Consider the following 25,782-nt stretch of genomic DNA (forward strand, 5'->3'; position numbering starts at 1 on the left):
AGGCCCACGCCCAGGATCAGAACCCTCGAACCCCGGGCTGCCGAAGCGGAGCACACGAACTCAGCCACTATGCCACCAGGCTGGCCCCAAAAATGTTATTGTTAAGAGCAGAAATCATCTAATGCTTCCTGGCACAGACAGGAGTTGAAAATATGAGTTAAATGAGTCATGGTTCTATAATTTCACACCTATAAACTGTAAAATGTTAAGACCTAAAGAAATCCTCAACATCTTCACTTCAATAAATGATGCTGGGAAAACTGGACAGCCACATGCAAAAGAATGAAACTGAACCCCCTATCTTACACAATACACAAAACTCAACTCAAAATGGGTTAAAGACTCAAATTTAAGACCTGAAGCCATAAAACTCCTAGAAGAAAACATACGGGGTAAGCTCCTTAACATCAGTATTGGCAATGATTTTTTGGATTTGATTCCAAAAGCAAAAGCGGCAAAAGCAAAAATAAACAAGTGGGGACTACACCAAACTAAAAAGCTTCTGCACAGCAAAGGAAACCATCAACAAAATAAAAAGGCAATCTACTGAATGGCAGAAAGTATCTGTAAATCATGTATCTGATTAATATCAAAAATACATAAAGGACTCATACAACTCAATAGCCAAGATACAAACAATTCGGGGCTGGCCCCGTGGCCGAGTGGTTAAGTTCGCACGCTCCGCTGCAGGCAGCCCAGTGTTTCGTTGGTTCAAATCCTGGGCGCGGACATGGCACTGCTCATCAAACCACGCTGAGGCAGCATCCCACATGCCACAACTAGAAGGACCCACAGCAAAGAATATACAACTATGTACTGGGGGGCTTTGGGGAGAAAAACAAAAAAAATAAAATCTTTAAAGAAAATCTACTAAATCTTGCTAAAAACACAGGAAGTCTGTGGCACTTAAGCCATAACCCACTCCCCTTCTTCCCCCACCAACTCATGATGCAAGCAACACTCTAGGTAGGTATGGCCAAAAAGACCTCTCCCACAAGCTCCAAGTCAAAGTCTATAATACCTTCCCCAAGAGGGACAGGGCACCAGCATTCCTCATCTCACACAGATCTGGATTACTAAATTCAAGGCAGTGTGACCAAGAGGTCAGGAGCTCCCTTGCCTCCACGCAGCCCCAACTCACACACAGCTCTTCCCATGCACAGGGCAAAAATAATGAGGAAACCGGCTCACGTGCTTGTAGGGCAGAGGCTCCATGCCTAAAGAGAGACAAGCCAATAACACCAGAGACTACTGCATCCCATCCAGCACCCTGATCATACGGCAGGGATGTCACCCCAAGAAGTGACCAGTGGTCCCACTTACAGCTCCAGAGCAGTGGCTCAGAGAATTTGCCCAGGGGGAGAGTTAGGCTATAGGCTATTAAGAACAAAGAGTTCTGAAGCTCTTCCCAAGAAAACTGACTTTATTTGGAACAGCGTGCACAAAAGATCAAACCTAAGGGCACTCTTAAAAACAGAGGATGGGCCGGCCTGGTGGTGCAGCAGTTAAGTGTGCACGTTCCGCTTTGGCGGCCCGGGGTTCACTGGTTTGGATCCTGGGTGTAGACATGGCACCACCTAGCACGCCATGCTGTGGTAGGCGTCTCACATATAAAGTAGAGGAAGATGGGCATGGATGTTAGCTCAGGGCCAGTCTTCCTCAGCAAAAAGAGGAGGATTGGCAGCAGTTAGCTCAGGGCTAATCTTCCACAAAAACAAAGCCAAAAAAAAAAAGGAAATTTTGGTGACAAACAATTAAGAGGAAGCTGGTAGCTCCATGAAAACATAAGGTAAACCACCGTCCAGCCAGTTTATGAGACCCAACGAACCTAAAAAGAAGCCCCTCTGCAGTCACAGAAAGCTTCAAAGATTAACCTCAACAACTACCTAGGAAATGGGTCTGAATTTAATGACAACATACTGTGGGAAAAGTTATATCCCAGGGCACTGTAAAAAAACAGTAGAGTAGTTACTGGAACCTAACAGCTCAGTATGATACCAACAGAGGCAGAGGGCTTAACAGAGATCAAGGAAATAGTCAAAAAGGGCCCTTCTAAAACCATGATACCCCAGGGTACCAACACATGCCCAAGGCTAGGGCCTCGGACAAGAGACATCAAAGGTTTCACACTGCAGTGAAAAACAGACTTGGCTTCACTAAAATGATCCAGTCAAGTCACTAAACAAATAAACAATCAAACAACAACTGGCAGCCCTGGCAGTAGGGAAGATCAGTATGACAAAAGAAGGTAAAAATGAAAGAACAAAAAATATGAGACATATAGAGAAAGAAAAGCAAAATGGCAAAGATAAATACAACTGTATCAACAGTAATATTAAATGTGAATGGATTAAACAATCCAACCAAAAAACGGAGATTGTCAGGCTGGATTAAAAAAACAAAAATAAGACCCAGCTATACAACCTCTAAAAAGAAACAATTTAGATCCAAATATACAAATAAGTTCAAAGTAGAAGGGTGGGAAAAGATATATCAATTAACCAGCAACCATAAGAAAGCTGGAGTGGCTATACTAATTACAGTAGGCAGAATAATAGCCCGTCAAAGATATTTACCGCCTAATCCCCAGAATCTGATGAAGGATGAAAGACGAATGTACAAAACTCAATTGTACTTTTATGCAATGAATGAATAATGAATATAAAGTAATGAATAATCCAAAAAATAAAATTAAGACAATTTCATTTACAATAGCATCAAAAGAAAATACTTAGAAATAATTTTTAAGTGTAAAACCTATATTCTGAAAACTATAAAACACTGTTGAAAGAAATTAAAGAAGATCTAAATAAATGTAAAGACAGCCTATGTTCATGGATCAGAAGACTTAACATTATTAAGATGGCAATACTGCCCAAAATTAACTGACAAATTTAACACAGTCACTATGAAAATCCTGGCTGGCCTTTTTGTAGAAACTGACAAGCTGATGCTACAATTTATACGGAAAGTCAAGGGACCTAGAATAGCTAAAGCAATCTCGCAAAAGAAAAAAGCTTGGGAGACTTAGCACCAATGTCAAAACTTACTATAAAGCTACAGTAAGCAAAAAAATCTGCTACAAGCAATAGGATAGAGAGATCAATGAAACAGAATTGAGAGTCCAGTAATAAAAACTCGCTTTTATGGTCAACTGATTTTAGCACTTAGGATGCTAAGACAATTCAATGGGGAAAGAATAGTCTTTTTGATAAATGGTGCTGGGACAATGGATATCCACATGCAAAAAAACGAAGGTGGATCCTCACCTTACACACTAATTCTACATACAAAAATTAACTTAACTGCATCGTGGATCCAAATGTAAGAGCTAAAACTGTAAAGCCCTTAAAAGAAAACATAAGAGTACATCTTCATGACCTTGGATTAGGCAATGTTTTTTTAGCTATGGTATCAAACATAGGAGCACAAAAGGAAAAATAAATTGAACTTCATCGAAATTGGACTTAGGAATGTAATTAATGCCAATGAGTTGTACAAATAATGGATAAAATGGCAAATTTTGCTATATATTTTTCCACAATAAAAAAAGCTTTAAAAAGAATCACAAGGGTTGAAAAAAAACACTTTTGTGCAGCAAATGACACCATCAAGAAAGAGAAAGACAACCTACAAATAGAAAATACCTGCAAATGAGATATAACGATCTACTATCTCAAATATACCAAAAAAACTGACAACTTAATAACGTCAAATAACCCAATTAAAAAATGGGCAAAAGTCTGAACAGACACTTCTTTAAAGAAAATACACAAATACAATAAACACATGACAAGATGCTCAACATCACTAGCCCTCAGGAAAACGTAAATTAAAACCACAATGAGATACTACTTCACACTCATCAGGATGGCGCTAATAAAAAAGACACAATAACAACTGTTAGCAAGATTATGGAAAAATTGGAACCCTCATACACATTGCTGATGGGAATGTAAAATGGTATAGCCACTTTGAAAACAGTTTGGCAGTTCCTCAAAAGATTAAATATAGTTACTATACAACCCAGAAAGTCCACTCCTAAATATATATACAAGAAAAATGAAAACATATGTTCATGCAAAAACTTGTCCAAAAATGTTCATAACAGCACTATTCATAATAGTCAAAAAAGAAAAAAGGAAAAACAACTCAAATGTCCATCAACTGGATGAAGAAACAAAATGTAGTATAGCCATAAAGTGGAATATTATTCAAGCCTAAAAAGAATGATGCACTGACACATGCTACAGCAAGTATGACCTTTGAAAAGTTTGTGCTAAATGAAAGAAGCCAGTCACAAAGAGACCACATATTCTATGATCTCATTTATATGAAATGTCTAGAATAGGCAAATCTACAGAGACAGAAAATAGTTCAGCAGTTGTCTAGGTCTGGGAGAGGGTACCAAGGATAAGTGGTGAGTGACCACTACTGGGTACAAGGTTTCTTTCTGGGGTGATGAAAATGTTCTAAAATTGACCGTGGTGAATGGCTGCACAACTCTGTGAATATATTAAAAACCACTAAACTGTAAACTTCAAATGTGTGAGTTACACGGTTTATGAATCATATCTCAATTCTTATATATTTTTTAAAGAGTGATTCTATTATCAGATCAAATAGATTTCAGAACAAAAGACAAATAGTATCTCCAAGATACATTTTTAAATGACTAAATTAAACGTCGCCATTTACATAAAAGAGAAAAATTATTTTATTTGCATTTGCATAAGGTCAGGTCTCATTATTCACAATAGTTATGTTCTATAAAGTTGCTTTAAAAAAAAGAATTAGTGGATACACTAAGGAAAATATAGGGTTAGGTTCCTTCGAGCCTCTGGTCACAACATTTTCATCAACAAATCAATATACAACCTTGTTTATTATGTATTTCTGTTCAAACACACAATATATATTCTTGGTTCGTTAACAGTGATTCAAGTCAATAGCATTATAACTCCAACAACACTATAAATGCCCGAATAAAGCTTATCTAACATTCATAATGGTAAAAAAGTATAAACAACTCAAATGTCCATCAACATTTGAATGGATAAACTTTAGTATACTCATACAACAAATGCTGTGAAGAGAATGAACACACTATAATCACAAGCAACACAAATAATTTCACAATGTTAAGCAAAAGTATCCAGTCACAAAGTAGTACACACCTGTTTAATTCCATTTAAATCAAGCTCACAAACAGGCAAAATGAACCTATGGTAGAAGCAAAGATCATAGGTAGTGACTGGAAGGGGACAGAAAGACAGCTTACAGGGTGCTAGTAACATACTGTTTCTCATTCTGGTTGCTGGATTTACAAGTGTGTTTACTTTATGCATATTCATTCAACTATATCCTTCGGGTTTTTACACTTTTATTTATGTGTATTTTGATAAACATTTACTTTAAAAATTACACATTATCAATAAAAATATACCTATATTTTAGCCTCCCATCACAAAACTACTCTGTATGAATAAATGTGTTCACCACCTTGACCATGCACTCTACTGAAAAGGCAAAGTTTTCATACAAGTTTCTTTTGCATCAGATTGACTTTATCCCCAGATTCTGCAAGGATAAGTAACCTGATCAAGTTGCATTATGTTTTATGCCACATTAAATGACCCACTGGACTCAACAGTAGATCTCACAGGTATCAAATGCACAATTGTAACAAAAATAAATTTGACACACTGTTCAAAATTTGGCAGTAGATCTGTGAAGAGCTCAACTGCAACATGCTACTGTGACACATCAACTGAGAACCACTCATCTAACACCATTTTGAACATGTAAAAACTTGAGTGTTTTTAGAGGTGGGAAGAACAGGTAGGTAAATTCCAGAAGCATATTATAACTTGGTTTAGAACAGAATTAGTAAAATTCTGAAAGCACCCATGTCATAGGTTAAATAGTCTACTGTGAACCTGCTAACCACCATTTATTCAAGCATTTCACTCTATTTACCAAATTTGACTAAACAATTCGTAATTTGAAAACTCTCTTGCATTTGTTTCTTGTCTATCTAACTAGATAGTAAAAGCAATGCTGATCATGCTAATGATGTTTAATTCTTATTAAAATATTACAATATAGCTTACTGAAACACTCTAAAGGGGAAAGTTTACCTAAGTTTTTCAGTAAACTCAAGCTTTTAAAATTACACAATCAGTCAAACTAATTATAACCAACTCAAAAGTGACTAATCAGATTCTGAATTAGGACCAAGGCAGAAAACTGGCAGCCTATCTGGTATTATTTGACCAGGATGGAGTATTTTTTTAATTTAAGTTTTACTGCTTTTAGGCTGGGCAAGCTTTGATACCCCATATGTCTTACACTAGTTACCTGTCTAGCCTCTGAAGGCATCTATGTGAGGCTGTGCTATTATCTCAATACGGGAAAGCCAGACTTAAGCATAATTTTACCTCTCTGCTTCAGTGGCCTTGTTTGTTTAAAATGAAAAAAGATTTGAGGATAATATTACCTGCGATGATTTTTATAAGCAAGTAAGATAACATGAAAAAGTCTCAACTTGAAGCTGATGTTATTTTACAGATAAGAAACACAAAGTCTAGTCAGATTCAAATAAACTTGTCCACATCTAATTCTTTCCTGATGTTACTAATTAAGATACCTTACCTTGAAACCATACAACATAAACTGGGGTTGGAAAACAGAGAAAGAGAAAACTGAATCAATGTTAAAACAGCCTGGATTACAGCTAAAGGAATAAGAGCCAAAATCAATCATATAATAATACGCCATGAAAAAGAGGGATCAACACCTCCAAACCAAGGTTAAGAGCAGAAAGAGTGAATTTCGGCCATGACTGTCTACTTCTGACCATATTTCAATGAACATTTGATTATTAATTTAATATAAAATGCCATGCTATTCTCTAATAATGTGTCTTATCTCTTCAGTAAAATTCAATGGCTTAAGGTTCATTTCATATATCCATTTTATATACCTCACAACACACGAAGGTGATGTTGAACACGAAGCAGAATTTGATTAGCAGAAATTTGGTCCTGTCTAAAACATCCACAGAGAGATTTGGTCTACACCAAAAGACTCTTGATATTTGGTCCTATCAAAAATGACCATGAGCATATTTAGTCCCTGCTAAATGGTCCTTGATATCTGATACTGTCCAAAACATCCACACATAGAAAACATCCCTGGATTCCAAGAGCCCATAACACTTATTTACACTTGTGGTCTACAGGATTAACACATAAAAAATACTATCATGTTTTATTGTTCCAATAGTTGTGTTGTAGCTGTACTTTCAATAATAACCCTTCCTGCCTCGGTAGCCCAGCTGGTAATGGCACACGGGGTTAGGTAGATGGGTCGGGGTTCAAATCTTGCAGAAGAGTAGGATTTATATTAACTATGCATATCGAGGAAAAGTCCTACAGTTACAGAAGTGCAGAGAGGACAAGTTAAGGAAGGGATCTGATGATAGATGGTGCCTTAATATGTCACTGGACTTTGGGTTAGATGCAGCTGGGTCATTGAATAAGGGTAGAGTTTGAAAGGAGGAGCTTACTCAAGCCACTATGTAAAAAGGGCAGTGAACGCATTAACACAAACACTTTACAGAGCATCTCACAAAACAGATGTGGCTCTCCTACCACATAGCGGTCGGGTGTAACAGCCACCATGAGGGTGATACCAGGCATCTAAATAAATCCCATAAAACTATCCCATCACCCAGGCTTAATAGGTGATGCTTCCCTTGAATCAATGTCCTATAGAGGTATGGTCACAGTAGACCATAAGAAGCGCCTGCCACTATTTGGAGAAGTGTTAGTGGGTGGGACTCCCACACTTACCTGTCAATTGGTGTGGACCACGCCCTTGGCTGGTACCTACCTACTGGCTGATCCAACTCAGCCAAACCTAAAAGACATCATTAAGGGTGCTGAATCTAAAAGACATTAGTAAGGTTTCCCCTACCAGTAACCAGCAACCAGTGGTCAGACAGCTACAAAAAAATAAATAAGCCTTCTTCTGTTGCTTGTCAATATGACATCTTCATTTGAAAATTCTCAGCGAAATATGGCAAAAATAGTATACTCAAAAAAGGAAAAGTTAGTGCTATATTACAATGGTTTTTCTTACCATTTCCATTCCTTTAACAGAGATAAGAGTAAAAGGTACTAGCACTGTGAAGAGAGGAGAATCTGCAATACCCAATGTACAACTAATCAGGATTTGGATAACACTACTATCATTCAAGATGGGAGAGAAAAACATCAGCACAATGTTGATGTTGAAGGGGAAAAGGAAAACCCTGAACAGGTTAAAACGACACACAGAAGAAGAACCAAATGCAACACAATCACAGGTACTTCGAAGAACTCTCTGTTATACTCATGATGATAAGGTCCTGTTAATTCGACCAGAGAGAAACTCATTCAAGAGGCAAGTAAATACAATTCAAAACAGACATCAACCTTCAAACCCAACTTCACTGCATGGAATTGAAATGGCAGAGGAGTAGAGAGTGACCAGACACAGACAATCATTTCTTATGCACAATTCCAGTGCTCAAGATGATGAAAGAATTCTTATTTACACAACTTACAACAATATTCAATATTTAATTGCCAGTATCACATTACTCAGTGATGACACCTTCAAGACAGCACCAACACAATTCCCTCAGTTATTTACTGTACACAGTGTAGCACTGGGTTATACTATGTCACTGCTTTATGCACTGACAATAAAAAGTTATATATCTGTAAGATATATATACAGGAAAGTACTTGCATTTGCAGGGGAAAGAAATCTTGACATTAACCCTCCATTGTGTATGACAGATTTCAAGACTGCAAATATGAATGTGATTCGACACCTCCCACCAAATGCACAATTAAAGGGATGCTCGTTTCACTTTTTACAATCACTGTGGCAAAAAAACATCTTCTTAGGGTCTAACATGCAAGTATATGACAATGGAAAGTAACACCTGGAAGTGTGCGTCCACATTGTTTGGACTTCAATTTGTGCCTTTGGAAGATGTAAATAAAATTTTTGAGTACCTTGTGGAGAATGTAGAAGAAAATTTAGATGACATAATGAATTATGTTGAGAGAGTGTATGTCCATGGAAGGCATGACAGAGGTAGAAGAAGACCAGAAGCTCCAAGATTTCCACTTGAATCTTGGAATGTTTATATATCAGTACTGAATGGTGATCACAGGATAAACACCACAGGGGAAGGCTGGCATAGCAAATTTCAAAGCTGATGATAGCGCATCATCCTTTAGTTTGGATGATTTAATTTGGAGATTTACTGCAGTGTTAAAAGACAAACAGCAAAGCAATGAACAAGTTATCAGCCAGGTTCTTAGTAGTCACACTCAAATACAGCCACCAACTTCACAACAATCCTGACAAAATCAAATTTCTATAACCAAAATTGTTAACAGATATAACAATCAAGTTGATATTTATTTGAGAGCAATTGCTCATGACTTAAGAGTAACCCTGAACTTCATGATGAGGAAGACTAAGAATAAATGTGAAATCCAAAATTCATCAAAAATTACACTAAAAATAACATAAATAAAATTCGAACGAAGTTAAATGTTTGTACTACTTAACAAATCATGGACCAAATGTCTCCATGGACATTTTGGACAGGACCAAATTTCAAGGACCTTTCTGGCAAGGACCAAATGTCTCCACAGACATTTTGGACAGGATCAAATATCAAGCACCCCTTGGCGTGGACCAAATGTTTCCAAGGACATTTTGGACAGAACCAAATGTCCTGCAAGGGCAAAATTTCATATTTCAAGAGTACAACTGAAATGCAGTGTTCTCTCTTAATCATTACTTTCAAGTCTTCAAACTCTTCAGGCTCACAAACAGAGTAACACAGTTAAACGATTGTGAAAACCCTACCCTCCTATCTGCTCTATTCCCAATGAAAAACTGGGAGAGATCTTTTGAGTAACACTAATTTTTTTTGCATAAGTATTTATTATATGAGGATTACTTTTTAGCCATTCCTCAGACTGGAAAAGAAATCTGCTGCATAATTTGAATATTAGCATTCTATTAATAAACACAAACGGGATGACAGGCTAGAGTGGTCTAAAATTCTTATTCTGGCAGTCATTTGTGATGTTAGAAGAAATCTGGAAATTCTCATTCTTCCAAATCCATCATGAACAACAGGTCCAGCTGTACAAATTACACTCTTTGAAACCTGACTCGTAACTGATGCACAATACTTCCCACCAAATCCCAAGGTGGGACATCAGAAGGCACAGTAAATATCTTCAGCTTTGCAGACAAAGACACAATATCAAGGATATTATGTAGGTAGGTACATAACAAATGAAAACAGATTTCCACAATTTTTATTCACAAAAATCAAAATATAGTAATAATAAAGACAATTTAGTAAAGTTTTTTGCAATACAGGTCTACTACTAAGAATTTGGAATTCTTTTTGGGAGATAACATTTTGCTTAACTGGGAGGATTTAATTAACTCGCCATCAATAAAGGGCTTTCCTTGCCTGGCTAATGAATGAACCACTTAGAAACTTACCTTGGTTTCACTTTTTTTTTATTTTTAAGAAATTCTGCTGGGATAAGATATTCCATTTTAAATTTTCTAATTCCTCTGTCCGTAGGTTTCCTGTGAGTTGGGAATATCATGATCAGTGCTTAGTCTGGTACTGTCCACGTATGTTGTCCTCTTTCAGCAGAACTATAGTAAAAGTGCATAATAAACACTTTGCCATCTAATTCAAAATGAAATAACCCACACTTCACTGTGATTTAAAAGTGTGACACTTGAAATCCACTTTTATTTTCTTGTTTGAAATGACAGGTATGCACTGGTAATTAAAATATTTTCGTAAATGTCATGCTAAAGCCATACATAGCTTATCAAGTTATAACTGCATCACTGCAATTTGTAGTGCACCAAAAAGCAGTGCGAAGCAATGAGTACCACATACAGTCTTTGGCACAACTACTCATTTTGCCATTGTGGTATGAAAGCAATCATAGACAATACATAAACAAATGGGCATAGCTGTGTTCCGAAAATTTTCTTTATGAAAACAAATGTGAATTTTATATAATTTTAATGTCAAGAAGTATTCTTCCTTTGATTTTTTTCCAACCATTTAAAAATTTAAAAATTGGGCCAGCCCTAGCAGCCTAGTGGTTAAGTTCAGCGCACTCTGCTTTGGCAGCCCAGGTTCAGTTCCCAGGTGCAGACCTACACCACTCATCAGTAGCCATGCTGTAGTGGTGGCTCACAAACATAAAGAAGAAGACTGGCAACAGATGTTAGCTCAGGGTGAATCTTCCTCAGTTAAAAAAAAAGTAAAAATCATTCTTAGCTCACAAGTCACATAAAACCAGGCACTAGGCTAGATTTGGCCCATGGGCCTTAGTTTGCCAACCCTTGATCTAAAGTGAAGTCCAACAATTAACAAGAACAGAACCCTCAATAAGAATTGTACTGCCTCACTCAAGTAGGAAGAGAACCAAGAAAACTGTTTAGGAAGGCTCTGAGACAAAAAGAGATTAAAATAAAAACAATCCAAAAAAAAGATTAGAAAATAAAGGCAAGGAAATCTTTCAGACTGTCAATTAAATAAGAAAACAAGGAGAAGGAAAACAGAAAAGACAAGAGAGAATATGAACCCAGGTGGGCCAACATCCAAACAGTAACAGTTCCAAAAAAGAATGTGTGTGGTGGGGCATGAAGGAAGGGGTACCTCATAAAAAAAAAACTTTTAAGTCTAAATTTTTGTTACTCTAAATGAAGATTACAAGATGTAACAGACAAAGCACAAACAAGTTTTTTAAACAATGAAAGGGGGAAAAATCAATACAGGCACATCACTATATTTCAGAACAAGAACAAAGAGATATTAAAGGGTTGCAGGAAGAGGTATATAAAAAAACAAAACCAACCAGGGTTGTACACAAAGGAGCAAAATCAGACTAGCATGAGCAACACTGATTTCTTTAAGACACTGGAAGAGATACCTTCAAAGTTCTGAGGAAAAATGATTTTTAACCTAGAATTCCCTATCCAGTCAAGATACCATTTAAGCAGAAGAATAAAATAAAGAGAACTTCAAAAATGCAAAGGCTCATCAAGTTTACTCAGTAACTCTTAGGACACACAAACAAGGAAGTAAACAAAAAGCAGGGAAGACATGGGAGCCTAGGGCCTACATAAAGTATTAGAAGCAAGACTCTTCGTAAAGTGGGCTTGAAGGATTACATTCTCAGTCAGAAGGGTGCACAAGCAAATAATAATAACGATAGCAAAATTTTTTAAAAATAAATCTGACCAATAGCATAAAAACTGTCACTACCTGGGTTCAGAATGAGGAAAAAAATTTTCTCCTGAGAATTCCTAAATACAAGTCAGTCCATAAAGTAAACAATAAATCAATATCTTCAAGTTCTAAGAAACACTGAACTAAAGATTAACTTCAGCAATTCTGCGTTGGTGGCACCTGACAAAAAGCAAAAGCAAAATACTCTTTGGAGGCTTGTTCTGCAAACCGGGTCTTAGGTAGGATTCATGGATAAAGCCCTGGTAAACAAACCACAATCCAAAACTTTAAAACACTGGAAGACACCATCTACTATGATCAAGAGTAGGTAGGGGCCGGCCAGGTGGGTAAGTTTGCACATTCCGCTTCGGCGGTCTCAGGTCCACCGGTTCAGATCCCAGGTGTGAACCTACACACTGCTTGTCAAGCCACGCTGTGGCAGGCATCCCACATATAAAGCAGAGGAGGATGGGCACAGATGTTAGCTCAGGGCCAATCTTCCTCACCAAAAAGAGGAGGATTGGTGGCAGACATTAGCTCAGGGCTAATCTTCTCCCCCCGCCCCCCAAAAATAAGAGTAGGCAGAAGCAAGTAGTAGCAAAAGACCTCAAGAACTTCGGATAAGAGAATTATCAAATATAAATATAAAATCAGTGTATTTTAGATATTTAAAACAGAAAAAGTAAAATGACAGCCAGCCCTGACAGCCTAGTGGTTAAAGTTCGGGGCTCTCATCACTTCAGTGGCCTGGGTTCGTTTCCTGGTCAAAAGAATCACACCATCCATCAGTTACCATGCTGTGGCAGTGGCTCACATAGAAGAACTAGACAGACTTACAACTAGGATATTCAACTATGCACTTTGGCTTTGGGGAGGAAAAAAACAAGTAAAATGAAAAACAAAAAAACCAAGCAAAGAGCTAAATATAATTTAAAGAAAACCATTAATAGTAAAAGCAAACATAAAGCATATAGGAATAACTCATAAAAGATGTGCAAGACTTTTCCAGGAAAAAAAAACTATAATATTCAATAACACAAGATTTAAGCAAATGGAAAGGTATACATTGTTTGTGAAGAGGCAAACGTCACTGTAAAAATAGCATTTTCTCCCAAATTAATCTATATATTCAAAGCAAAATGTATTCAACACAAAAATGCTGACAACTTTTTTAAATGAACTTTCACAATTCTAAAATGTATAAGAGCAAAGATCCAAGATCAGTCAAGATAATCTCGAAGATGAACAAGGTATATGTTGAAGGGAATTAGAATATCTTAATAAATGACAAAGTTTACTATAACTTTATAATAAGCATAAAGCCCTATTTTATTAAATAAAATGGGGTGGGGAAACTGATTAAAAAAAAAAACCTCTCATATATGAAAAGACAGCTTCCTAAAGAGTAAAAGAAAAAGTCAAGTGTATTAGTTTTCTATTGCTTTGTAACAAATTACCCCAAAACTTGATGGCTTAAAACAACAATAACAACTTATTATCTCTCACAGTTTGAGTCAGGAATTTGGGAGTAACCTGGCAAGCAGTTCTGGCTCTGTGCCTCTAATGAGGTTGCAGTCTGATGTCAGCCAGGACTTCAGTCATCGAAAGCCTGACCATGCTGGAAAATCCACCTTCAAAGTGGCTCATTCACATGGCTGGCAAGTTGGTGCTGAATGCTGGCAGAAGGCCTCAGCTCTTCTCCACATGGGTCTCTTTTACAGGACTGCTAGAGTGGCAGTTGTTTTCGCCCAGAGCAAGGGATCCAAAGAGTAAGGAGAAAGCTGTATGCCTTTAATGACCTAGCCTCAGAAGTCATGTTAATTCTGCTGTATTCTCTTGGTCACCCAGACTAGCCCTGAATCACTGTGGGTAGAGACTATAGGAGGGTATGAATACCAGGAGAGAGGAACACTTGGGGCCATCTTGGAGGCTGGCTACCATACAAAGTCACAGTAGGCTCAGAATAATTCTTCAGGGGCTGGGCCTGTGGCCAAGTGGTTAAGTTTGCGCGCTCCGCTGCAGGCGGCCCAGTGTTTCATTGGTTCGAATCCGTGGTGCGGACATGGCACTGCTCATCACACCACGCTGAGGCAGCGTCCCACATGCCACAACTAGAAGGACCCACAATGAAGAATATACAACTATGTACCAGGGGGCTTTGGGGAGAAAAAGGAAAAAAATAAAATCTTAAAAAAACAAAAAAAAAAGAAGAAGAATTCTTCAATTTACATAACCAACAAAGAATCAGTATACAGAACTTATCAAGAATTCTTATAGGGCCGGCCCTGTGGCTGAGGGGTTAAGTTCATGTGCTCTGCTTCAGCAGCCCAGGGTTTTGCCAGTTCGAATCCTGGGTGTGGACATGGCACCACTCATCAGGCCATGCTGAGGCAGCATCCCATATGTCACAACTAGAAGGACCCACAACTAAAAAAATACACAACCATGTACTGGGGGATTTGGGGAAGAAAAACGAAAAGAATAAAATCTTAAAAAAAGAATTCTTATAAATCAAAGAATGTAATCAAAAAAAATGTAAGCAAGCTAAAGAAAAATAGAAGACATCTGGAGAAGTAATTCATAGAAGGAGCAACACAAATCACATATAATAAGCATTTGAAAAGTATTCATTAGTACCACAAAATTCATGCAATTTACCCATCATTGAGGCATAGGCTTCAAATATTCTTGTACAAATGATGCATTTATGTTCATTCATTCTTGGTTTTTTTCCCCACTTCCCCCTGGGATCAAGGTCCATTCTAGAAGCCGACTTAGGGACAGAGGTACAGCTTGTGGCCACAGAAGAGACACAGGTTAATGTTTCTATCTAACACCATGAGCCCAACCTCCGAACCTGACCTCAGGAAAGCAAAGTGACAGAACTCAACCAGTTATAAATTGGGGGGGGGGGGGGATATCAGTAGACTCACAGTGAGCTATTTACAAAAGGTTAACTTCAATTACTAAGTACGTTTTTCATCTTTACATCCTACTGGGGGCAAGCTCTTTAAGAACTGTGATGGGAACTCCAAAAGGAAAGACTATTAAATGTATGAATCTGCTATCTTCTACTATTCCATGGTCTGATATTCTTCTCAATGACTCTACATTATCATTTTCTTATTGTCCCTTTAAGAGAGCAGGTCTCAAACTTTTTAGTCTCAGAATCCCTCTTGTACTCCTAATTATTGAGGACCTCAAAGAGCTTTTGTTTAGATGGGTTTTATCCATCAATATGTACTATATTAGAAATAAAAACTGAGAATTTCAAAAATTTTATTAATATTATAACAAATAATTGTTAACAGTTTAGTTTTACTAGAATTAAATATTTTATTAATTCATTTAAAAATAAATTCATCATGGGGCCGGCCCGGTGGCACAGCAGTTAAGTTTGCACATTCCCCTTAAGCAGCCTGGGGCTCGCTGGTTCAGATCCCGGATGCAGACATGGTGCCGCTTAGCAAGCCATGCTGAGGCAGGTGTCCCACATATGAAGCAGAGGAAGATGGGCACAGATGTTATCTCAGGGCCAGTCTTCCTCAGCAGAAAAAAAAAAAAAGGAGGAGGATTGGCAGCAGATGTTAGCTCAGGGCTAATCTTCCTCAAAAAAATAAAAATAAACTCATCACATGTTTAAATAACATTTTTATCAGAAATAACTATATTTTCCAAAACAAAAAGTTTTAGTAAAGAATGGCACTATTTTTACATTTTTAAAATCTCTTTAATGTCTAGTTTAATAGAAGATGGCTGAATATATGCTTTTGCATTTAATCTGTTATGACAGGTTATTTTGTCTGAAGAAGATGAAGAAAACCTGCCCTCATACAGCTAAGTATTTAACAAAAGGGAAGAGTATATTAATAGCCATTTCAGACAACTGTGTGGATATTCTTCTTCGATATAATACAAAAATGTAAAAAGTGTACCTATTTTCTAAACATCAATTGTACTGTGGAATGTCAAACTGTGTTGATGAACTTTTACTACTCCTTTACATTAAAATCTATTGGTCTGGGGCCAGCCCTGTGGCAGAGAGGTTAAGTTCATGTGCTCTGCTTCAGCAGCCTGGGGTTTCGCCAGTTCGAATCCTGGGTGCAGACACGGCACTGCTCACCAAGCCATGCTGAGGTGGCATCTCACATGCGACAACTAGAAGGACCCACAACTAAAAATACACAATTATGTACTGGGGGACTTTGGGAGAAAAAGGGAAAAAAATTTTTTTTAAAAATCTGTTGGTCTATTTTGACTTTGAATGTTTTGCCTATGCATGATTTTGTAATATCATGCATCAGTCATTTGGAAAACACTAATTCACTATGTAGATCTTCCAAATGTTGACATTTCATTGCACAACATAAAAAAAAATGTTAGAGGCCAGCTCTGTGGCCTAGTGATTAAGTTCAGCACACTCCCGGGCACAGACCTTCTCCCCTCATCAGTAGACATGCTGTGGCAGTGACCCACATACAAAATAGAGTGAGACTGGCACAGACGTCAGCTCAGGGTGAACATTCCTCAAGCAAAAAAAGAGGAAGACTGGCAACAGATGTTAGCTCAGGGTGAATATTCCTCAGCAAAAAAAAAAAAAGTGTTACTATCACTACCAATCTCATCAGAAAAGTCTTTAAATATTGAGAAGCTGTCAAGCTCATGGTGGCAGAAACAAGTTTTCCAAAATTCTAATTTTCATTTAAAAGCTCAGTTTTTATCACTGGCAACATACAACGTCAGTTGTTTTCCTTGAAGTGACAGGTTCAACTTATCCATTTTTGAGAAAATGGCTGCCAAATACTTATGCCTGGAAACCACTGTTCGTTAATCATTCTTTCACATAAAAATTATTTTCCATGAAAAAAGGCAGCTAACTCAGCTTGGAATTCAAACAACTGCACAAATATTTTTTTTCTTGCACTTCAGTCTGCAGAAGCACTTTATGCACACTTCTCATTTCATCACACAGAATATGAAGGATCAAGGTTTTTGGGGTTTTTTTTTTTTTTTTTTTTTGGTGAGGAAGATTAGCCCTGACCTAACAACCTCTACCAATCCTCCTCTTTTTGCTGAGGAAGATGGGCCCTGAGCTAACATCAGGGCCCATCTTCCTCTATTTTATATGTGGGACGCCAACCACAGCATGGCTTGATAAGCAGTGTGTGGGTCCACGTCCAGGATCTGAACCCACGAACCCCAGGCTGCTGAAGCAGAGTGCATGAATTTAACCACTATGCCACCAGGCCTGCTCCAAGGAGCAAGATTTAATAACAAAATTTTTTACAGCTTCATCAAGGACACAAAGTGAAACTAGCATGGGTTTTTTTGGTGTTATTTTTGTTTTTACCCTAAGTGTGGTGGTAAAGATACAATGACTTTTAGCATGGTTTGAAGGCACTATTTCTGCTAAGGTGCCAGCAGTTTTACACAACATTGCTTTTCCATCATTAATATAAATGTCAGAACAATGAATAGGCAAATAATGAATTAGTCTTATTGTGAAAACAGTTTTAATTTTGCCAACGCCTGAAAGGGTCTCAGGGACGATCCCCCCAGGGTTCTCTGAGATTCACTACTTTAAAGCATTCTTATTTAGGGTCTGCTGAGAGGAATACATATGAAGAAACAAAAAGCAATTAGATTCTCCTAACTAAAATATCTGATGTACAGATACTAAAACTTGTAAAGACTTAGGATTCAGAACATCAGTTTACAAATTCTTACATTATAATTTTTTGGTAGCTGGAGAGGTTTGGAATGCAAATCACCTTGTCAGGTGTGCTGTACATCATTAGATGTCAGAAAACCCTAGAAGAACACCAACAATTTACCTTCTTGCCTCTTCTTTCTGCTTACTGTGAGACTGTGAGATAGAGGTAGTAACAATGGGGGACAACCGGAAGACAACAGAAATAGTCCAGTCAGCCCTCAGTATCGGTAGATGCAACACACACAGATACAGAGAACTGACTGTATTCACTGTACTACACCATTTTATATGAAGGGACTTCAGCATCCACAGATTTTGGTATCTACGGGGGTTCCTGTAACCAATCCCCCGCAGATACTGAGGGAGGACTGTACTACAATTTATTGGGAGCATACCACATGCCAGGCACTATATGAAGCACTTTACAATGTATTAACTCATTTAATAAACACAATAACACTATGAAGTAGGTATAGTTATTACCCTTAATTTATAGATCTTAAGTAATTTATCCATAGTCATTCAAGTAGTAAAGGGTGGAGCTTAAACACGAATTCAGGTAGTCTGACTCCTGAATTGTGTGCATTTAACCAACCACAATGCTACAAGTTGTTAAAAAGTGTTTTCTTTGATACATCTTTAACGACCGGCTGCTGACGACTATATTATCATTCAAAAACTCAAGCTTGTAGGGGCTGGCCCCGTGGCCCAGTGGTTAAGTTCGCGTGCTCCGCTGCAGGCGGCCCAGTGTTTCGTTGGTTCGAATCCTGGGCGCGGACATGGCACTGCTCATCAAGCCACACTGAGGCAGCGTCCCACATGCCACAACTAGAAGGACCCACAACGAAGACTATACAACTACGTACCGGGGGGCTTTGGGGAGAAAAAGGAAAAAATAAAATCTTTAAAAAAAAAAAAAAAAAAAAAACTCAAGCTTGTTTATATCAAATAGGGCATTAGAGAAAGTAGGGCCTAAAAAATCCCCAAACAGATAAGCCACATGCAGAACTAGCAAACTACCATGCAGTATATGTACTCCTGGGGCAAGAACTTCCAAGGGCTCAAACAGAAGACTCCTCAGAGCGACTCACCATGCTCAGTGATGGCAGAGACAGAACCACTATGAGGAGGTGCTCTTCACACTGCACCCAGAGGTACCGCCTCTCACTTACCACATGACAGCTGCCATCTCAGACTTTTCACAGTAAGTTGAAGACAAGAATCATTTTTCCATGTTGATTCTTCCATCATTCCCCACAAATGATAAGAATATGAAATTTATGTAGTTGTAAAAAGTTAGCGTAAAAGACAATAGAATCATAGAATTTTACAGGCTAGGAACTCGGCACTAGCACACCTGGAAAAGCTGTCGAGGTGCCTTGCCCAAGGAGACATAACTTATTAATAGCAGAACCCTGTGCAAGTTACTCCCAATCCAGTTCTTCATCCACATCACCATGCTGTCTCAGATATGCCCTACTACAAAGTCTCAACTCCTTCAAGAGTTTGACAGTTTCTTCAGATACATCAATACAAATTGTATTTTTGATACATTATAGATTTACACACACCCACTAATGATAACTGTTCTCACTCAACTTGAAACAGAACTTTAAAACTCACAAAAGTGCTTTAAAAAGCTCACTAGTGAGATTCAACAAATATAAACTAGTTTATCTATTTTGATCTTCCAAATACTCCAACAGTAAATCAGTCTTTCTCCTCAAAATATTTAAATCCCTACTTCTCAGGGTGATAGGTACCAGAATCAGAATCATGTGAGATAATAGTTTAAAAAGCAGATTCCCAGTGTCATCCCCAAAAGAGGGTCTCTCAAACTCCCAAAATGGAATTTAAAAAGTTCTCCAGGTGACTCTTATTCATTCAAAAGCTATTTATTGAACATTCACTCTACAACATTCTAGGGGGAAACAAGAAAAATAAGTAAAAAAAAAAAAACAAGTAAACATTCTGGATTTTAGCTGTCCTATGGAAAAAAAAAGTGTTACGTCAGAGAGTGACCTCAAGGACTACTTTATTTATTTGTTTGTTTGGTGAGGAAGAATAGCCCCGAGCTAACATCTATGCCAATGTTCCTCTATTTTGTATGTGGGACACTGCCATAGCATGGCTTGATGAGTGATGTGTAGGTCTGTGCCTGATGTGAACCTGCAAACTCCAGGCTGCCAAAGAGCAGCACACTGAACTTAACCACTATGCCACCAGCCAGCCCCTGGAGGACTACTTTAAAAAGAGTAGCAGCCCCAAGATTTTTATGGTGGTGAAAATACTCCGTATGATTTTATAATGATGGATATATCATTATACATTTGTCCAAACCCAGAGAATGTATAACACTAAGAGTGAACCCTAATGTCAACCACAGACTTTGAGTGATTATGATGTGTCAATGCAAGTCCATCAGTTATAACAAATATACCACTCTGGTAGGGAATATTGATAATGGGGAAGACTATGCATTTGTAGGGGCAGGGAATATATGGAAAATCTCCACGTCTTCCTCTTTAACTTTGCTATAAACCTAAAACTGCTCTAAAAAATAAAGCCTTTAAAAAGAGAGGTCACAGAAGGCCTTTCTGAGGAGCCAATATTTGAAGCGAGGAACTCTTAAGAACAGTGGTTCTCAAACTTACTGTACATCAAAATCACCTGGAGGACTTGTTAAGACAGACTGCTGGTCAGGTCTGGAGTGGGGCCCAAAAATTTGCATTCCTAACAAGATCACAGATGATGCTGATACTGCTAGTCCAAAAACCACACTTGGAGAACCATCAATCTAGAGGGAACAGCTAAAAGGTGTGAATAACTTTGGTGTGTTAGAGGAAAAACAGCCCAGTTAGGAGGGAGAGTAATGTACCTGTCGTTGTTTCAGAAACACTTAGGATGGTGGATAAACTACCAGCTATGGTTCCCCAGACCAGACATGGAATCACAGGTTGTTCAATAATACGTTGCATTTGCAAAGCATTTCACAGTTTATGAAAGCATTTCACATTCATTATTTAATTTGACTTACTGAGGTATAAGTGAAGGACTATTACCTACATTTTAGAGAGAAAGAAATTGAAGGACAGAAACATTACGAACCTGAAGGAACCAGAAAACAAGTGGCAGAACCATGCCCCCTGACCCCAAATCCAGTGTTCCTTCCAGAAAAGCATGCTTGCTTTTTTAAACAGCAAAGTAAAGAATATATACAGTAGTTAATACTAACAAATTATTTTCCAGACTCCCTGCCTAAAAACATGGTGGCTTCCAGACTTAATTTGTTTTAGATACTGGTCAGAAAGCAATATTACATTCAGACTGCCAGTATTTAGTCCCATCTACTTACTTTTCCTAGTTCAAAAACAAAGGATGAAGAAATGAAGACAGAATTTACAGACTATTATTCCCTCCCCTGCATAAATATCAGAGAGCCAGTTTCATAACCTCAGTCCCTCAGCCACATCAAACACAATTTTCATCTTGTGTTCCCTCTAAATCTCTCACTTAATCCAGGTTCCCACAAGAACAGTGAATCCCACATGTCTTACTATACTCATGAGGCCATGAGCAGTTAGTTATACACCCATTATCCACCCTCTATACACCCATTATCACTTAGTATTTTCCCCATCAATCAAATCCTTATTCTTAACAGTCTTACCTGCATGTCTCAATAACACTTCAAACCCAAAACATCCAAAACTGACACCATTCTACCCTCCCTCCACCACACACACTCACCTGCTTCTGTGCCTGAATGCTTTTATTTGCATTAATAGCACTGCCATCCACCAAACAAGAAACCTGGAACTCAGCCTAGACATGTTTGTTTCCCTGACACCAATCTCAATGGCACCCCCATCTCCATTCCCATGGCTACTTACAATTAGTTACTATTAATAATAAACTAGCTTCCATTTCATTAACAACTATCACGTATGTCACTTTACACATTTCATTCTATCAGTAAACCCTATGAGGTAAGTAATTTTGTCCTTGTTTCACAAATGAGAAAACTGAGGCTAAGAAAAACTAATCTGTCCATGTCAAAAATAGGAAGTGATAAAGTAGAGATCCAAACTCAAAGACACCTCACAAAATCCATACCTGTCCCCATACCAAAAGGCTTCCTTCTTTAATACCTGATATCAGTCCTTTACCACCCATTCCAAATGCTAATTTCTCACCTAAATTATTGCCAAGATTCTCCTAATTGGTCCTGCCTCCAGCCTTGCCTTCCCTTACCCTTCAAAATGCCCCAAGTGATCTTTCTAGATCACAAATGTGATCCTTTTATCCTCTTGATATAAAAGTCCTTCAGGGACTCCCTTTAGTCTACACTGCACAAGATACATTCTTGTACAGGATGAATCTCAAACTCCTTACTATAGGTCCACAATTCCTTACTTGCAGTTCCGAAATTCAAAAGCCTTGAAACTTTAAAGTTTTTTAATGTTTGCAACAAAACCCACCCTGAAAGGCGGCTATTTGTTATCCAGCCCATTAGTGTGACATTCCTAAGTTTCACTGCAGAAATGTTAATGTGTTTGACAATGAGCTGGTAACTCAGATCCCACTGGAGTATTAGAGACCTTATCAGGAAAAAGAAAAATTTCCAACTATTCTGAAGTCTGAAACACACCTGGTCAAGGGTTTCAGATAAGAGATTGCAGACCCCTTACCTACTCAGCCCATCAAACCAACCTAATTTCCACCAATCCTCTTCCACATCCATTAGCTCAAGGGATGTATGTGTAAGGTGTCCTGTGCCCTGAATACTCTCCAACCCAGTGAGCTACTCACCCTTCAAGAAACCTGCTCAACGGTTTCCTCTTCAGTGAAGTTTCTCTAATCTCCTCCTGACTGCGCCACAATCACTATACCAAGTACCCACCTCCAATGCTCTATGTTATATATTTGCTCCCAGATATCAGACTGTGAATGAGCCCCTCATTGAGTATTTTATCCAATTGTAGCAAAGTGTCAGGAACACTACGGGCTCATTAATGTACAATTAACTGAAATTCATGCCCAGCTCTCCCTAACTCCCAATTCCCTTCAAAGTTCATTTCTCCTTCACCCCCAGACCTTGGGATTTTTCCCTAATCATGCAAGCCCCTCACAGCTATTTTCGTTTCCAGAGTTCCTCCTTCCCAATGTCATCTTAAAATTACTTTCTACCAGACGCCTTGTCTTAGCCCCAAACTCTCCAGTGCCCTTTATCGTCCTCTATTTAATCCCTAGTCCTTCTTTCCCCTAGGCTTGAACAGACGAAGTCCTCTCCCTCTAGGGCAAGTCATCCTCACAGCCCTCATCCCTGACCTACTCCCTCCTCAACACCTCTCCCGGCTCCAGGCCTTCCCTCCCAAAACGCTTCTCACAAGCGGTTTCCAGACCCCCTCTTCTCTCACAGTCCCGGTCCGTCAGCTCCCGAACCTGCCCTCGGCCGGAGTCCACGCCTTCTCCGTCCGTTTCCGCACATCATAAACCTCCCTCGCAGCCGGTGTCCCCTCCCCCAGTCTCTCGCAGCCGGCACCCTTCCCTTAACCCTCCCCATAGCTCCGGCGGTCCGGCTTCTCTGGAAACTGTCCCAGGGGCCGTATCTTTCACCTTAGACCCCTCAGGATCGCGCCGGTCCGGGCAGCCCCGGGCCCGAGCACCTCCGTCCCCAGCTCCTCCTCGGCCCACCTGGGGCCGGGCCTCCCGCTCACCTTGCTGGATGTCGCCGTTGCTGCCCCCCGGAATGGGCACGCTGAGCTGGCGCTCCGGCTCGGGCAGACAGCGCAGGCAAAAGGAGTGAAGACAGGGCAGCAGCTTGGGCTCCGCCTCACGCCGGCTCTGCAAGCTCTGCTGACACACGGCGCAGGTGTCCAGGAGAGAGGCTGGCGGTCCAGGAGGCGGCCCCGCCGAAGGACCTGGAGCGGGAGCCGAGGCTGCAGCTGGGGCCGGCGTCGATACCGCCCCCCCGGGAACTCCAGGGCCCACTGAGGCCGCAGGGGCTGAGGCAGCCGGGGCCGAGCCCGAGGAGGCCGCGGCCACCCCCCCGTCGTCGGGCCCGGCCGCGCCGCTCTCCGCGCCGGCCCTGCCGCCTTCCTCCTCCTCCTCCTCCACCAGCACCGCGGCGAGAGGCGGCTCCGCCTCCTGCGCCGCGGGCCCGGCGGCCCCGGCAGTTACCGGCGCGCTGCCGCTGCCCCCGCCGCCGCTCTCAGCCTCGCCGCCGCCTTTGTTTTCCGCCATGTTTTCCTCTTTGAACCCGCCGGACCGCCCCGCGCCGCCCGCCGCCCGCGCCGCCGCCACCGCCCCCAGCCCCAGCCGCAACCGCAGCGAGAGCTGCCGCCGAGAGCGAGCAGCCGAGCAAACGAACGAGAGCGCGCGCGCACGCGGCGCCCCCGCCCTCGCGTCGCGCGGTTGAAGCAGGGCGGGCGCGGCGCGCGCACGCACGCACGCACGGACGTCCCCCGGAGGGAGGCGGGAACTGGGGGCGCGGTGGCGTCCTTGCCGCCCCTCCCGACCTCCGGGGCCGACGCGTTGCGTTCGCGTCGAGGCAGTTCAGCTCGCAGTGAGCTTTTAAGGCCAGAGGTGGTTCCGAGCTCGGAGGCAGCGGTGGTGCGGGGAGAAAAGCGGGAAAGTGTGGAAGGATAGGAGCCGGCGCCGGTTCCTGCCGAGCAAGCGTCTCCGGACGGCGCCGTCCCCAGAGGCGGGCGCGTCTCCGCGGAAACCTTAGTTGCCGCGCGGTCGGACGGCTGAGCCTCCTGCCTCGGAGGTGCAGACCTCCCAGGAGGGTTTCCGGGACTCGCGTTCCTTTGGGCGGTTGTGCCATAGGGAGCAATGCAGCAGGTTGTATTTTTTTAAGCTGGGAGCCTACCAGAAATAGGCTGAAAAGGCCGGGTGAGGAAGAAACTCTTGAACAGCTATTTTTAGCATTTTAAGGTGATTGATTCTCAGACGTTGCTACGTATCAGAAAACCAATCAACTTAGGAGCTTTTTCAAAGCAGTGGTGCTGGGGCCACACCCCAGACCTGTATCAGGAAGTGGGGGAGAGGCTGCGGGATGTTGACAAGTCGCCTCAGCTGATTCTGATGTGCGTCACTTTGGGGAGCCGCAGATCTAACCAGTATTGTGTCCTGAGAGTCCCACTTTGTGTCCTTTCGTGAGTTGAGTTACAAATGCCATGACAATATCGGCAGTAGAAGTTTTCAGAAAGGATTGTCTTCATTTGAAAAACAAGTACTCGCGATTTTTATGTAGCGCAACAGCTGTTTTAATGTGAGGATCATGAAGTGCTTTCGTCTTCTGTTTTCCCAAGAAACTGTTATTCTTTGAGCTAAGTCCTTAAAGTAAGCCACCTCGAAACGTTTATCACTTATTCGTTCAAAAGTATTAACCTGTTACTATGTGTCAGGTAGTGTTTTAGAGACGCTAGCAGAGAACAAAAGAGATCCTTGCCTTGAAGGAGTTTACAATGTAATGGAGGAAGATTGATAAACATATGCCAGGGAGTAATAAATGCAATGAAGAAAAAATAAGAGTAGAAGAGATTAAAGATGATTGAGGAAGCCCTCTGTTATAGGTGAAGAAGCCTTGTGGCTCTCCTGTAGAAAGTAGAGTGTTCCCAGAAAAAGGAACAAACTAAGTATAAAGAGTCTGAGACAGAAGGATTCTTGGTTTGTGAGCAGTAAGGAGTCAGTGTGGCTGGAGTGGCTTGCA

The 25,782-nt window shown here is 40.3% G+C and overlaps 1 protein-coding gene across 2 annotated transcripts in view; it reads right to left on the minus strand.

The window, feature by feature from the left end:
- The window catches only part of TRIM33 (tripartite motif containing 33), a 116,601-nt gene extending 92,185 nt beyond the window's left edge, over positions 1-24,416 (minus strand). For both annotated transcript variants that reach the window (XM_046645362.1, XM_046645361.1), the window contains exon 1: positions 23,786-24,416. In XM_046645362.1, coding sequence (XP_046501318.1) covers positions 23,786-24,311 — 526 coding nt within the window. In that variant the 5' untranslated portion in view covers positions 24,312-24,416. The remainder of the gene's footprint in view (positions 1-23,785) is intronic.
- Positions 24,417-25,782: the final 1,366 nt, after the last annotated feature.

Source organism: Equus quagga, chromosome 18, assembly GCF_021613505.1.
Source record: "Equus quagga isolate Etosha38 chromosome 18, UCLA_HA_Equagga_1.0, whole genome shotgun sequence".
Lineage (NCBI taxonomy): Eukaryota > Metazoa > Chordata > Mammalia > Perissodactyla > Equidae > Equus > Equus quagga.